Genomic DNA, 15,262 nt, shown 5'->3' with positions numbered 1-15,262 from the left:
AGCAAGCTCCCACAAACAGCAATGTGGTAATGACCAGATAAAATATTTTAGTTGAGGTATAAATATTGGCCGGGACACCGGGAAGAACTCCCCTGCTCTTCTTAAAAATAGTGCCCCATCTGCCATCTTTTACATCCATCTGAGAGGGCAGATGGGGCTCGTTTAACATCTCATCTGAAAGATGGCACCTCTGACAGTGCAGCACTCCCTCAGTATTGCAATGGAGTGTCAGTCTGTATTTTTGTGCTGAAGTCCCTGGAGAGGGTCTTGAACCCACAACTTTCAGAGCTTGAGGGGGCAGGGATGTTGGAGTTGGGAGGTCATGTGACGAAACCTCCAGGAATATGTGCCCAATCCAGGCTGGGAACTCTGACAGCAATATGTAATGGGCCTGATGATTTGATCGAGCCAGTGTAGTTTTGGTGAATGCTAAGCCTGCTGTTCCAAGGTCCCGCTACTTGAGGGCTGGGAGGGGAATATTCACTTTAGTGTGAGCTTGCTGGTGCTGCTGTGTTTGTAACCAGCAGATGGCAGAATGGTTCTGTACCTAATCACTTCCTGTATCAGGACAGTGTTCATGGATTCCTCGTACATAACTGGATACTTCTCCATCACTGCCTTAATGTCGATTAGATTAGGAACTTTATCCAGGATATTCCCACATATCTCCTCTACCATCTAAAAAACAAAATGAACATCGGTTGCATTTTAAATCAAACTTACTGAGTGATTTCAGTGCTGTATAATTTTCTTGGCCTCTGTGCGCTCCAGTTCCAGCTAAGCACCACGAGGCTATTCCTAGCTAACCACCCGTCTGGGTTGATGGTAGGGTTACCAACCCTCCAGGATTGTTATAAAGTCTCCAGGAATTAAAGATTAATCTTCAGGACACTGCTGCAAGCAACTCGGGAGAAAAATCATAAGGGGTATAAAAAAATTGTGTTTATTAGTTATAGCTGTAACAGTATAGGAGATGGGGGGAAAAAAAGGCTGTTTGAGTCAAGAATCACCCAACTGGGTAACAAAGAGTGTGTTCGCTTTCCAATTTGTGTGAGAATCCTGTGTGGATGGACGTGTCGGGAGACCAATAGCAGGAGTGTGGGGGCAGGGATGTTGGAGTGGGGGGGGGTCATGTGACGAAACCTCCAGGAATGTGTCCAACCAGAGTTGGCAATCCCTAGGAGATGGTAACGGGGCAGATCAAAGTAACTGTATCACTTTAGAAACTGGTGTAGTAATAAGAGTAGAAAAAATAAAGATTTTTAAGATAACTTTTCCCTTTTGAAATAGCCGGAGGTGTGCACTTACCCTGGGAATATTCCAGCTGTATGCATTCAGGACAATTGGGAAATTTTTGTATATATATTTTTTTGTAAACACACTACACTGCTTCTACTTGCCTGCTGGGCCCTGTTGCTTTTTCCTTTTACCTGCCAGAGTTAATTCCTCATTTCAGCCACAAAAAGCTCCTGAATATCAGGAGCAAGAAATTTAAAATGGCTCTGATGACTGAGTAATGGTAGCATAGATCCTGGGTACATTTGGTGGGTGGGCAACCCTGCCATTCCAATGAAAATCCCTTCCTTGAAGTTAAAATACAAGGCAAATATGGGACAACTATATTTCTAGTTTTAGGGGGACTGCTTAAGCTTCTATGGGGCGGGGTGGGGGGGGGGGGGGCGGTGGTCACGTCAAGCTATAGGTCCACGAGTGAAAAAGATCAGTGTTGACAGCAGTTCTCTGTCTGAAACATGTCTTTTACCCCCAAAGGCGCTAACCTTTGCTGGGGTACAATTCCATGGGGACTAGTGGTTCCCCAGTACCTCACCCTAGAGGTATATTCTCATTTATGAGCTTAGATAGTTAGTGTTGATAGGCTATTCAACCACTAGGAGCATTGCAGCAAGCCCAATCCTATTCTTATCCAATGTCCACATGTGTGGGCTTTCCAGCAGAAGTCACTGAATGGTGATCAGGAGCAGGAGTCCTGGCTGTTTTTCTTTCTACTGTCTAGCTTAGGGGCACGAAGGCCAATTGTCGCCCAGAGGCCAACTATTGTGGCCTTGAGGCCAATTGTATTGGCTAAACTGCTGGGCAGCTGAGATCAGTTAACTCACCACAGATCAATGTTCAAACCTGGGACCTTTCTGGTCTGTATGGCTCAGTACCACATCAGGCAGTGCATTTACCCAGTAAGCAACCACTGGGGCCATGGAACACATTCTGTCCACAACATGTAAGCCATTTAATTCACTGAATAAAAATGTCAGTTTACAAGGTTTGTGGGGTGATGTCCAGAGAATGTATTAATTCTTCAGATCATCTTGCCAGCTTGGTCTTGGGAAGGTTAGCTGCTTTTTGCTAGTTTTAAATTTAGTGAATGGATTCTTCTCATGCACAAGGCACCGTGGCTTTGATTGGGGGCCAAAAGAAAATGACCTCCGTGGCCCCCTACATGAAGCTTGTTGAAGGACATATGTGGCAAAGTAAAAGCTGCAGTAAAGTTTTGCATTTATTCAAAGTTGTGTCTGTGCAAATAGCATTTCCCGCAGACCAAATACAAATTTAGATTTCTGCACATTGGAAATGGAATTCGCCTCACTCAAGGTGTACTGAATTTAGGCCAATCTAAATTCAGACACAACACAGCATTGTCCATAATTAAGCACTAAACTGGCAAACTTACTCAGAAAGGACACAATGATGACTGGTATGAGAAATGGGGACACTCACTGGTGCAGTGGATAACACTTGACTGAAGATAGAGCTAAGGTACATTGCATAGGCAGCTTTAACTTCCCACTAGTCTGTGCTATAGTTGGCCGAGGAGTGGTTGATGTTGACATAGGGTGACAAAAGTGAAAAATATTCCATTCCACATCACAATTCAACCAGATATATAAAAGTAAAGAGTTTCATTCTAACACTCTGTGATGAGTAACAAGCAGTTAATTGACACAAACCTCTTCTACTCCTTTGCCCCCACTGGCTGATGTTTTAGGCTGAAGCAGGATGAGGCAGTTTAACAACACAAAAGTTTCATTCTGGGCAAATGTGATATTTGCATTATCATGTAGTCCAAATATTTCTGGGGTGTCATTAATTGGGAGAGTCCTAATGTACTCCAGGTAACCCTGTTGGAGAATTGAATCAGATGCAGGTTAAGAAACATCAACTGCACATTTATGCTTTTTTGTGCATGTAGTCTAAGTCTGTGTAAACACACACATATACACACACAGCACCAACTCCTGGTACCTATGGTTAAAGTTTTACAAACTAAAATATCACAATTAATCTACAATCATTTGTTGGTTTGTCTTGTAGATGGGTGACTGATATTAAACTGAAGCACGTAAAAAAATCAGGAAACATAATTTTTATAATGACAAGTTACATTTACATAGCAATCCTCAAACAAAGGAAGGCCCACATAAAGAGTGCTAGCTTGGCTCAATGTTGGCACTCTTGCCTCAGAGTAAGAAGGTTGTGAGTTTAGCCCACCCTTTTGGATAAGGTCTTCCTGTTCAGGTAGATGTAAACTATTCCATCATTCGAAGTACAGCATGAAGTTCTCCCAGTGTCCTGGACTTCATTCCTCTCTCAACCAACACCAGCAAAAACCAGATTACCTGGTCATTCATCTCAGTAGCTATTTGTGGGACATTGCTGTGTGCAAATTGGCTACCACATTTGCCTACATAACAACAGTCTAAAAAATAATCCATTGGTTGTGAAGTGCTTTGGGACGTTCCAAGGTGTAATGAGGTGCAATCCAAAACAAATCCATTGCCCTGCTCTCTCCCAATAGCCCTGTATCATCTTCTACTTTATCTACTTTTCCCTTAAAAGGTACAATGGTCTCTGCCTCAACCACTCCCTATGGCAATGCATCCCATGCTGTAACAAGGACAAGGGGACACAGGTTCAAACTAGTAAAAAGTAACTTTAAGACTGATATGTCCTTCACACAGTGTGGTCAACACTGGAATGAACTTCTGGGCAGAGTCGTGGGGGCAAGAACCTCTGCAATAATTTAAGAAACAATTAGACACAGCAATGGGGGCAGTGTAGGATTCTGGATGGATGAATTAAGATGGGGCGAATGGTCGTCCTCAGCTGTAAGTATCTTGGGAACTCTGTGGAAAGACTTTTCTCCCAACCTCTCTCATCATTCTCTTAGTGACATTTTATATTGACGACCCTCTTCACTGACTCCCGACAGAGGAAATAGCCTTTCTTTAGTCACCTATTAAAACCACTCCTAATTTTGAAAGCCTCTATTCGATCGCCTCAGCCTTCTCTGATCCAGTGGGTTCCACTATCTCAATTATGCCCTCGTAACTATAGTTTCTCATTCCTGGCATCATTCTGGTGATTCTACACTCTGTGCTCTCTATGACTTTAATGTCCTTTCCATAATGAGGATAATGAGGTGCCCAAAACTGCACACAGTACTCTAGAGAACTGTGTCCTATTACCTTGTATAAATTTATCATTATTCTTTACTCTTGTATTCTATGCTTCTATTTATAAACCCCCAAATTGCTGTTTACCTTTGTCATGGCTTCTTTTACCTGCATTCGTACTTTCAGGAAATTGTGTATTTACTCACCTGGGTCTTTGTTCCTCCACACCCTCCAGAATCTTTACATTGAGTGCATACTACCATTCCTTGTTTGCCCTTCCAAAATGCATTGCTTGACACTTTTCCATATTAAATTTTATCTGCCAACTGTCTTCACATTCCACTGACCTATTTATGCCTTCTTAAAGTTTATTTTACAGTCCTTATCACTGTTTGCCAAACCTCTTAATTTTGTGTTGCAAAATCTGATATCATGCTCCCTATGCCTAAATCTATATATATCAAGAACAATGATCCCAGGGTATACCACTTGCAACCCTTCACCAATTCAAGCAACACGCATTAACCTCAACCCTGTGTTCTACCTATCGGGCAATTCTATCCATGCTGCTACCTTTTCTCTTATACTATATGACTGAATTTTTGCAACAAGCTTTCTGTGATATAGTTTATTAAATACCTTTTGAAAATTCCTATACACTACATCAATTGCAATCCCTTTCTCTATCCAATCACTTATTTAAAAAAAGGTTAAATTTGTCAAACCTGGCTTGCTTTTAACAAATCAATGCTGGTTGCACTTGATTATCCCATGTACCTCTGAATGCTCACTAATTTAATCTTGAATTATAGACGCTAAAAGCTTTCCCACAACTTTCGACTAACTGGTCTATAGTCACCCAGTTTATCCTTCTCTCCCTTCTTAAACAGAGGTGTTACATTGATAACCGTCCAGTCCCCAACATAACCTGCAAAGCTAAGGAAATTGAAAATTTGTGGCAGTGGCCTCTGCTTTCATAGAAAGTGACAGCACGGAAGGAGGCCATTTCGGCCCATCGTGTCCACGCCGGCCAACAAAGAGCTATCCAGTCTAATCCCACTTCCCAGCTCTTGGTCCGTAGCCCTGCAGGTTAGAGCATCCCAAGTGCACATCCAAGTACTTTTTACATGTGGTTAGGGTTCCTGCCTCTACCACCCTTTCAGGCAGTGAGTTCCAGACCCCCACAACCCTCTGGGTGAAGAAATTTCCCCTCAAATCCCCTCTAAACCTTCCCCCAATTACTTTAAATCTGTGCCCCCTGGTTTTTGACCCCTTTCTCCTTCCAGGCTTATTTCAACAGCTTATGGTGCAAGCCATCAAAACTCGGTGCCATGTCCACCTTGAATTCTGCTATTTTTATCAGAGCCAATTTTTTTTCTACAGTTATCTCTAATAAGTGTTCCTTTCATGCAGTAGGGCATTGATTTGTCATAATTTCAGGTATCGCCAAAATTCCATTACTTTTGTTGCAAAGGTAAAAAACAAAAAGTACACAAAAACAGAGTTCACAGCAGTGATAGATTTGTAAATTTCTGAAAGGGGTTGTGAGATTTATTTTTCTAGCATACAAACTTTTGAATTTGTCTTTTTCTGGCATTTTGGAGCCTACTGTAATTATGCCTATCAAGCCAAAATAATTTATTCTGGAAAGGCCTTTGATCACTAAGGCTTACTCTCTGAAATTTTTCACTTCATCACTTCTCGCTCCTCCTTCAAAAACCTGCTCAAAACCCATCTCTTCACTAGGCTTTTGGTTAACCCTTCTAATTTCCCCTTTCCTGACTTAGTGCTTGTAATCTATGCAGATTCTTTAAGCGCCTTGTAACTTTTTTATGTTAAAGGTGTAATTTTATTTCGAATTCTTGGCAATTTATGCAAGTGCTATGGCAAAAATGCTCAAATAAAGCTAGTTTACACCAAGAAATATTCTCTTTATCTAAAAAAGACAGCTCCAAACCTTCATATTAGATAACAGTTGTATAAGCCCTAAAAGTTCTTTAGAGGAAAATGAAAAGTTTTAAAAGCTGCACTTTAACAGCTTACTTGCTATATGTAACTTCTTTGGGGACAAACACTAATATACATAGCTGTAACTGTGACGCGCAGAAACCATCAGATCATCTTAAACATTTTCTGCCTCAAGTTCGTGTGTAACCAATAGGGGGAGAAAGTAACATCTGATTGGTTGTAACAACTTTTAGCCTCATCTTCCAATCAATCAGGTCTCTGACAGGCTCCAGTCTCACTTTCTAACCTGATTGTTGACAGTGGCAACCTCCAATCCCATGAAAAAAAGTTGATTGTTATTGTGAAACACCAAAAGGCTGCCACATGGATTAAAGTGCTGTTGTCAGATTAAAGAACTGATCAGTGGCCTGTATGAGAAAGACTTGCTTTTATGTAGTGCCATTTCATGTCTCTCTAAAACACCTCAAAACACTTCAGATACATTGATGTGTAATGATTGTTGTAAGATAGGGAAATACAGCAGCCATTTTGCACACAACAAGGACTAAGCAATGAGATGAATGACCGGCATTTGGTTGTCCAGGACACTGGGAGAACTCCTTGCTCTTCAAATAGTGGCATAAGATCTTCAATATCTACCTGAACAGGTACACAAGGCTTCCATTAAAAAAATCAAAGATTACATTTTGTTAGGTAAGGTTATCAAGGGATTATGGAGCTAAGGCAGGTAATGGAGTTGAGGTACAGATCAGTCATGATCTAATTGAATGGTGGAGCAGGCCCGAGGATGAATAACAAACTCCTACTCCTACATTCCTATCATAGAAAGGGTTGCACCTCGAAGTCTAGATTATGCACACCATATCCTGGAGTGGGACTTGAACCTACAGACTTAGAATCGAGAGTGCTACCAACTGAGGCAACCTGGTACTTAAGGGATAGTTTTCTGACTTTGCACTCCCAGCGTGGAACCTAGCCTTCAAAAGAGCAAATGGGAAATTTGAGCATGCGCTGTGCACAATTTTCCAATCACAATGGCAGGCAAGACTTCCGCTGAGTGTGCAAAGTTGTAAAGTTACCCCTTTAGTTTTGGTATGTCAATTTAAAACAAGGATCATTAATATGTTAACTTTACAAATCTGCTTAGAAATGTACAATAAAAATAATAAAAGCATTGAATAAAAACAGTAGCTTAAAAAAAATTCTGCACTTGCTTCAAGCTCATTGTCAGTATTGATCTGCCTGTAGATTCCAGACTCTGAGTATAGATGACCTTCTTCTAGGACAACTGGACTATAAAAGTCCGCCAAAATGTTCATTATACACCGTCTGTCCCAGTCATCCGTCACACGACCTCCGTAATTAATCTCCCCAGCTGTATACTTCAGTACCTGTGAAGTCAGGACAGCAGACCATTAGACTACTTTGATAAAAACTGAAAGTACTTTGACCTCAAGTTTAATATCAGATTCACAGCCTCCTAGCAGGCTGTACATTCCTTCTTACTAACTGGTAATAACTCTTATGTTTTAAAACCGTGAGGGTTTGAAGGTGAGCATCAAGAAATCAGAGCAACAATGAAAATTCATTCGCATCGCTGCTGGTGAACATCACAGTGTCAGCTTTTGGACTTGCCCATTTTGTATTTAATAGTAAAATGTACCATTTTGCTCATATCTGGTAGTATATGTCTTGATGTCAGCTCCTGTACTGGTTTTGTATGTATTGGACACTGAAGCAGTCCAGAGGAGGTAGTCAATCTGTTGGAGGGTTGGTTTCCTGACAAGTGCCATGGCTGTCTTGGACAAGATCTAGGAAGTGCCAGTAGTGAGAATCCTGCCCAGTTTATAAGGCGGAAAACTATCCTTATTTGCAGTACTCCCTGGACAAACATTTGTCGACCCCCATGAGTCCAACTATTTGGATTCCTTGTCTGTGGGATCATAGTTCTTGTGCTGGACTGGAGTTTTACCAGGTGGAAGATACTACTAGAGTCATAGAGTTATACAGCACAGAAAGAGGCCCTTTTGGCCCATCGTGTCTGCGCCGTCCATCAATCCCTGTCCAGTCTAATCCCATTTTCCAGCATTTGGTCCTTAGCCTTGTATGCTATGGCATTTCAAGTGCTCATCCAAATGCTTCTTGAATGTTGTGAGGGTTCCTGCCTCTACCACCCTTTCAGGCAGTGAGTTCCAGATTTCAACCACCCTCTGGGTGAAAAAGTTCCTCCTCAAATCCCCTCTAAATCTCCTGCCCCTTACCCTGAATCTATGCCCCCTTGTTATTGACCCCCCTACTAAGGGGAAAAGTTCCTCTTTATCTACCCTATCTATGCCCCTCATCATTTTGTACACCTCAATCAGGTCCCCCCTCAGTCTTCTTTGCTCCAAGGAAAACAACCCCAGCCTGTTTAGTCTTTCTTCATAGCTGAGGCGCTCCATCCCAGGTAACATCCTGGTGAATCTTCTCTGCACCCTCTCCAAAGCAATCACATCCTTCCTATAGTGAGGCGACCAGAACTGCACACAGTACTCCAGCTGTGGCCTCACCAGCGTTTTGTACAGCTCCATCATAACCTCCCTGCTCTTATATTCTATGCCTCAGCTAATGAAGGCAAGTATCCCATATGCCTTTTTAACCACCTTATCTACCTGTTCCGCTGCCTTCAGGGATCTATGTACATGTACACCAAGGTCCCTCTGACCCTCTGTACTTCCTAGGGTCCTACCACTCATTGTGTATTCCCTTGCCTTATTTGTCCGTCCAAAATGCATCACCTCGCACTTTTCAGGGTTAAATTCCATTTGCCACTTTTCCGCCCATCTGACCAACTCGTTTATATCGTCCTGTAGCCTGAGGCTTTCCTCCTCGCAATTTACCACCCCACCAATTTTCGTGTCATCTGCGAACTTACTGATCATACCTTTTACATTCTCATCCAAATCATTTATTTAGATCACAAACAACAAGGGACCCAGCACCGATCCCTGAGGTACCCCACTGGACACAGGCTTCCAGTCACAAAAGCAACCTTCGACCATCACCCTCTGCCTCCTGCCACTCAGCCAGTTTAGGATCCAATGCGCCAAGGCACCCTGGATCCCATGGGCTCTTACCTTCTTGACCAGTCTCCTATGCGGGACTTTGTCAAAAGCTTTACTGAAGTCCATGTAAACCACATCCACAGCATTTCCCTCATCCACCCCCCTAGTCACCCCCTCGAAAAATTCAATCAGATTTGTCAGACATGATTTACCCTTGACAAAGCCATGCTGACTATCCCCGATTAATCCTTGCCTCTCCAAGTGGAGACTAATTTTGTCCCTCAGAATTTTTTCCAATAATTTCCCTACCACAGATGTTAGGCTCACTGGCCTGTAATTCCCTGGTTTATCCCTGCTACCCTTCTTGTATAATGGTACTACGTTAGCTGTTCTCCAGTCCTCTGGTACAGCCCCTGTGGCCAGAGAGGTTCTGAAAATTTGTCAGAGCCCCTGCAATCTCCTCCTTTGCCTCCCACAGCAGCCTGGGATACATCTCGTCCGGGCCTGGGGATTTATCCACTTTTTGGCCTGCTAAAACCGCCAGCACCTCCTCCCTCTCGATGCTAATATGTTCAAGTATGTCACAGTCCCCTTGCCCGATTTCTATGTCTACATCGTCTTTCTCCATAGTGAACACAGATGCAAAAAATTCATTTAAAACCCCGCCTACATCATCTGGCTCCACACACAGATTGCCACTTTGGTCCCTAATGGGCTCTACCCTTTCCCTGGTTATCCTCTTGCCCTTAATATACTTATAAAACATCTTAGGATTTTCCTTTATTTAGCTCGCCAGTGTTATTTCATGGCCCCTCCTCGCCCTCCTAATTTCTTTTTTAAGTATGCCCCTGCACTTTTTATACTCCTCTAGGGCTTCTTCCGTCTTTAGTCTTTTGTAACTGCCAAAAGCCCCCCTTTTTTTCCTAATGCATTTTTGTATATCCCTTGTCATCCAAGGTTCCCTTTGCTTGTTGGTCCCACCCTTGACCTTTACAGGAACATGTTGGCGTTGTACTCTCTCTATTTCCCTTCTGAAAGTCTCCCACTGTTTTGATGTGGATTTTCCTATAAGTAGCTGCTCCCAGTCCACTTTGGCCAGATCCTGCCTTATCGTATTAAAATCGGCCTTCCCCCAATTTAGAACCCTTATTTCCGGGCCGTCTTTGTCTTTTTCCATGACCACCTTAAATCTCACCGAATTATGGTCACTGTCGCCAAAATGCTCTCCTACTGACACTTCCACCACTTGCCCAGCTACATTCCCCAGAATTAGGTCCAGTACCGCCCCCTCTCTTGTAGGACTTTCTACATGTTGGCTCAAAAAGCTCTCCTGGATGCACTTTAAGAATTCTGCACCCTCTAAGCCTTTCACACTCTGACTATCCCAATTTATATTGGGGAAGTTGAAATCCCCCACTATTATTACCCTATTATTTTCGCACTTCTCTGAGATTTGCCTACATATCTGTTCCTCTATCTCCCCCTGACTGTTTGGGGGCCTATAGTACACTCCCAGCAACGTGCTTGCCCCCTTTTTGTTTTTAAGTTCTACCCATATGGCCTCATTAGTAGTACTGATCAATGATAAGTGACCAAATACTGGAGGTCCATACAGTGGCTCAGCAAATTCATGCTTGGGGTTGCCAACCCTCCAGGATTGTCCTGGAGTCTCCAGGAATTGAACATTGATCTCCAGGGCACTGCTGCGAGTAATTCGCGAGAAAAATCATCGGGGCATGATGTGAAAAGACTACTCAGCACTTGGTTTGAGTATAAAACAAGGCTTTAATCAACTGTTTCACAACCATGAGTTTCTAGTTACATCACTAGTTCCTGGTTACAAAAACGTCCTGAACAAGCTGGGCCCACACCCAAGTATTTATACTCCTTGGACGGCTCCACCAGCTGGCCGCACAGTGTAATTTCATGAGTCATTTCTCCATGAATGATAAGATTCATGACATTCTTCCTGCCTGAAAGATTTGGAAGTCCGACGACTTCCTTCTAGCGGATTAGGCGGACCACAAATAGCCGCAGTTTTTTAGATCTTTGTTTGTGGCTGGAAGGCACGCTTCCTCGGACCGTGTCTTGGTCCCTGGGTCGCTTGGTCCGTACTGGTAGATCGACAGGGCCCGTGTCGCCTTGATCAATCCGAGGGAGACGGGGGAGATCGTGACTCCGAGTGCGGATCACCACAGGCGCAGAGCTGGCTTCATCTTGCTTGGTAGCTGGGGATTGACTGGCGTCCTGGCTTCGGGTGGCCATCCCGTGGGGAGCGCTTGGCTCCTCGAGTTGATCCGGTGGAGTAGCCGGCAGATCCCTTGATGTCCCAGGTAGGGTGTCATCCTCAAGGGAGCGCAGAGTGTCGGCATCATTAATATGGGTCCCTCTATCAGTTGGGTCCGTGGGACTGGTTGGACAGGGAGCCATATCTCGGAGTGAAACGGTGGACACCCAGCCATCAGGGTACCGGACGTGCGCGTATGTGGGATTAACGTCTGTTAGTTCCACCTCGTCGACGTGGGGATCGTTTTTGGAATGCAATGCGTCAGGGAGCATAGTTTCCCACTGCTGGTCCGGTAGGTTGCGTGACCTCAGTGCAAGACGAACAGCGTTCCAAATGATAGCGTTGTATCTCTCAACCTGTCCTTTACCGATGGGATGATACGGTGTTGTTTTACTTGTGGCGATTCTCCATTGGGAAAGATAACTTTTGAGTTCGCTTGATGACATGAAGGAGGGATCCCAATCAGAGTGGATGAAATTGGCCGTACCGCAAAGGGAAAAGTCTTGATCGAGGCATTTGATCACTGTGGAAGTAAGCATATTGGGACAGGGGAAAGCAAAGGGAAAGCGTGAATATTCGTCCACCATAGTAAGTAAGTAGGTGTTTCGCGTTGAGGAAGTCAATGGCCCTTTAAAGTCAATGCTGAGTCGCTGCATAGGCTGCATAGCGTGTATGAGCGAGCCATCCGATGGACGGAAGAATTGCAGTTTCAATTCCACACAGATTCTACAGGTGGAGCAAGTTCTTTTCACATCTTCCATAGAAAATGGGAGATTTTTAGATCGCACAAAGTGCAACATATGGGTAACGCCAGGATGGCATAAGTCAGTATGAAGATCCGCAAGAGTCGAAGTTGACATAGAAGAGCAGAATGCATGCATCCGGGGCCACATTCTCTTTGACGGATCGATAATGTAAGATTTGCAAAATTTGTGCATTTCCCCAAAGGTTATTATCGATAAAAGGGACCCTGCGTGGACATTTCTTTTGAAATTAAAAAGGGTACCCAAGATGGCGTCCGTGCCTCGTGGCAGAAAGCCTACGGGTCTCCAAAATGGATTCTGCAGCCCAGGCAGTTTGAGGTAAATCGAAACTAAGGCTGCAGGTTTCCTGTGAAAAGAACTTAGTGGTTTGGGACCCAGGCAAACTGTGAATTATGTATTAGGCCGAATTAGAGGCGGATCTGAATTCAATGAGTCCTACAGTTAAAGCCATCAAACAGTCTGCATACATAATCGGAAACAGATTAAACACATCCATCGAGGCTGGACAAGCCCATCAAGGACTTTCAGGACAATACGAGTCAATTATCGGGCCGGTAGATGCAATTACCGGCCATCTAAAACCCGTCAGTATAGATTGCTACCATTATTTTAACTAGCCCGCCAAAAGTAAAACAAAGAACTAACCTGATTTGGCGGGCAGATAAGGGTTTTTCGACGAAGGTATAATTGAAGGCCCCCAGGTAGCAATCGGGGTAGAAGACGAAGAAGGAACTCCTGTTCTGCTGCTGTCGGTACTGCCACTCCCCGGTTCTTCGGCCCCTCGCCCTCGTGGCTGCCGCTCTTCCCCCATCCCGCGCTTACCCCCTGGCCTTTGCCCATGCCCTCTCCAACTCCATCCGGACTCGCCCCGACACCGGGTCGGGCGAACACGGGCAATTCAGGCCAGGCGAAGCGGGACGCGATGAGGGGAGGAGGAGGGAAGAACACCTGGGGAAGGCCAACTGAGGGTAGGCTTCGAATCATCAGGTCTTCAGCCTCAGCCGGCCTGCGACTATCTTCATGCAAACTCAAGCTGTCGGCGAAGAATCATCCCTGCAAGGTAAAGTACCCAAACAGAGGCTGTAACTTTGGGGTACTCGAACCTGGACAACGCCCTTGCAGCACCCGGAGCCCACGTGACGACAGCAGGCTCCAGAGAGCACCAAGAGCGAACCCCGAACCCAACCACTGTTTTGAGTCTAACAAACCCTTTTGATTGGTGAGCATGAATTCTGACCCCTCATAGATTAACCTAGTTAGGTATAGGGGGTGGGATAAGGATAAGGGGATTGTTAAGATAGTTGTTTCCCCTCGATGTGCCGTGTGTTCCCCATTCCCTGTATAAGTATAGTATTATTACGACTCTCTTGTAATTTTTGCCTGTAGAAGTGTACACTAATAATTTTCCATAAGATTGTATCGAGTTTTCCTCTTCTATAAAATCTTGGTTTTGTTTGCATCCAACCACCTGTCTACTCGAGTCTTCTCTGTATCGCTGCCTGTATCTAAGTTCGGTGTCCAGAACCCAAGGGACGAGCGATTCGAACCGCTCAAGGAAGGGAGTCAGAGGCAAAGCTGACTGACCCGAACACGCCTGTGCAAAACCCCCTACAGAAATGGCGACCGCGGCAGGAAACCGGCAACAAGGTTGCGATACGGTAGACAGTGGTTCGGATGAGTGAACCGTGATGGAGGAAAGGATTTCTGATTATGTTTTTAGCAAGGTGAATATCACTAAGAAGTGGATCACCACTCTGTTAAAGGCTGGGCGTCTGGTAGATGCAGCAGCCAAGTGGCTAGAGGGAAAGGAACCCAAGAAGTCCTTAGAGAAAGCAGTTTGGCTGATGTGCTTTAAAAAGCAGATCCAGCTTCTGGACGGGCTTGTTGCCGCACAGGCAATCGAGTTAAGGGAGTCAGCCCTGGAGATCCAGGATAAGGCTCTCACGGGGGAAAAGTTGTTAGTAGCTCTGCAGGCTTTGAACCAAGAAAGAGTACATCTAGTAAGGGAACACAAGGCCCAGTTGGAATACCTACGGTGTCAAGTCACCGAGGCCAAGGGAACTGAATCAAAGTTGCGGGAGAAAAACGCCCACATGGCAAGACAGGTTAGGGAACAGGAAGAGAAAGTGCAGGAGGTAAAAGCCGCTTACAAGCTAGCTAATGAACAGGGGTTTGAGGAGGCAGACCACGGCCCCTGCCAAGAGAAAATAGAAAATCTGAGCCGGGCCCTCCGGAAGGCAAAAGGCATGGTATGCCTCATAAGCCCAAAAGCAGGTCAGGCAGATTTTATGGGGAATGAGGGGAGAACAGTTCCAGTGTCATCGGTAGTGTCTAGGGACGACCCGGTTGAAGGAGAGGAGACCTCACGACCACCACCCATAGCGCCGAGTTTCAGCGAGGTTTGGCAGCAAGGGGGGGTGGAGCCCAGCATGGAGCCAGAGGTGGAGGCGGAGGTAGAGCAACCCCCGCCCGAAAAGTCGGAACCGGAGCCGATGTGCCCAGCATGGCATCGGAGGTTTGGCCCACCCGCTAATGGCGAAGATGAGGGACCCCTCCAAAACCAGTACGTATTACCCTTTAACACCCAACAGCTTAGGGTTATGGTCAACCATGTCCCGAAGCTTTCTGCTAAGGGAGACCCCTCGATCCACTTCAGGGAAATAGAGCAGGCCGCCAGCGTCAACGATTGCGAAGACGCTGAAAAGGCCAAGATGCTGCTATTCTCCCTGGAGAGTAATCTCCTCCAATCCCTCTCTGAAGAGTGTAAGAGGGGACAGACTGGGTACGAGG

The 15,262-nt window shown here is 44.9% G+C and overlaps 1 protein-coding gene across 1 annotated transcript in view; it reads right to left on the bottom strand.

Moving 5' to 3' along the window:
• dnah1 (dynein, axonemal, heavy chain 1) overlaps positions 1-15,262 on the bottom strand; it is a 971,783-nt gene that overhangs the window by 230,973 nt on the left and 725,548 nt on the right. Inside the window, exons 72-74 of the mRNA XM_085999976.1 lie at positions 7,592-7,768; positions 2,964-3,134; positions 548-678 (exon numbers count right to left, since the gene is read on the bottom strand). Of these exons, the coding sequence (XP_085856102.1) occupies positions 548-678; positions 2,964-3,134; positions 7,592-7,768 (479 nt within the window). The remainder of the gene's footprint in view (positions 1-547; positions 679-2,963; positions 3,135-7,591; positions 7,769-15,262) is intronic.

This window comes from Somniosus microcephalus, chromosome 11 (assembly GCF_052327205.1).
Source record: "Somniosus microcephalus isolate GS21.2 chromosome 11, FLI_Smic_1.0, whole genome shotgun sequence".
Classification (NCBI taxonomy): Eukaryota; Metazoa; Chordata; class Chondrichthyes; order Squaliformes; family Somniosidae; genus Somniosus; species Somniosus microcephalus.
The sequence above is the reverse complement of the archived record's forward strand: the minus strand, read 5'-3'. Positions and strand labels throughout refer to the sequence as shown.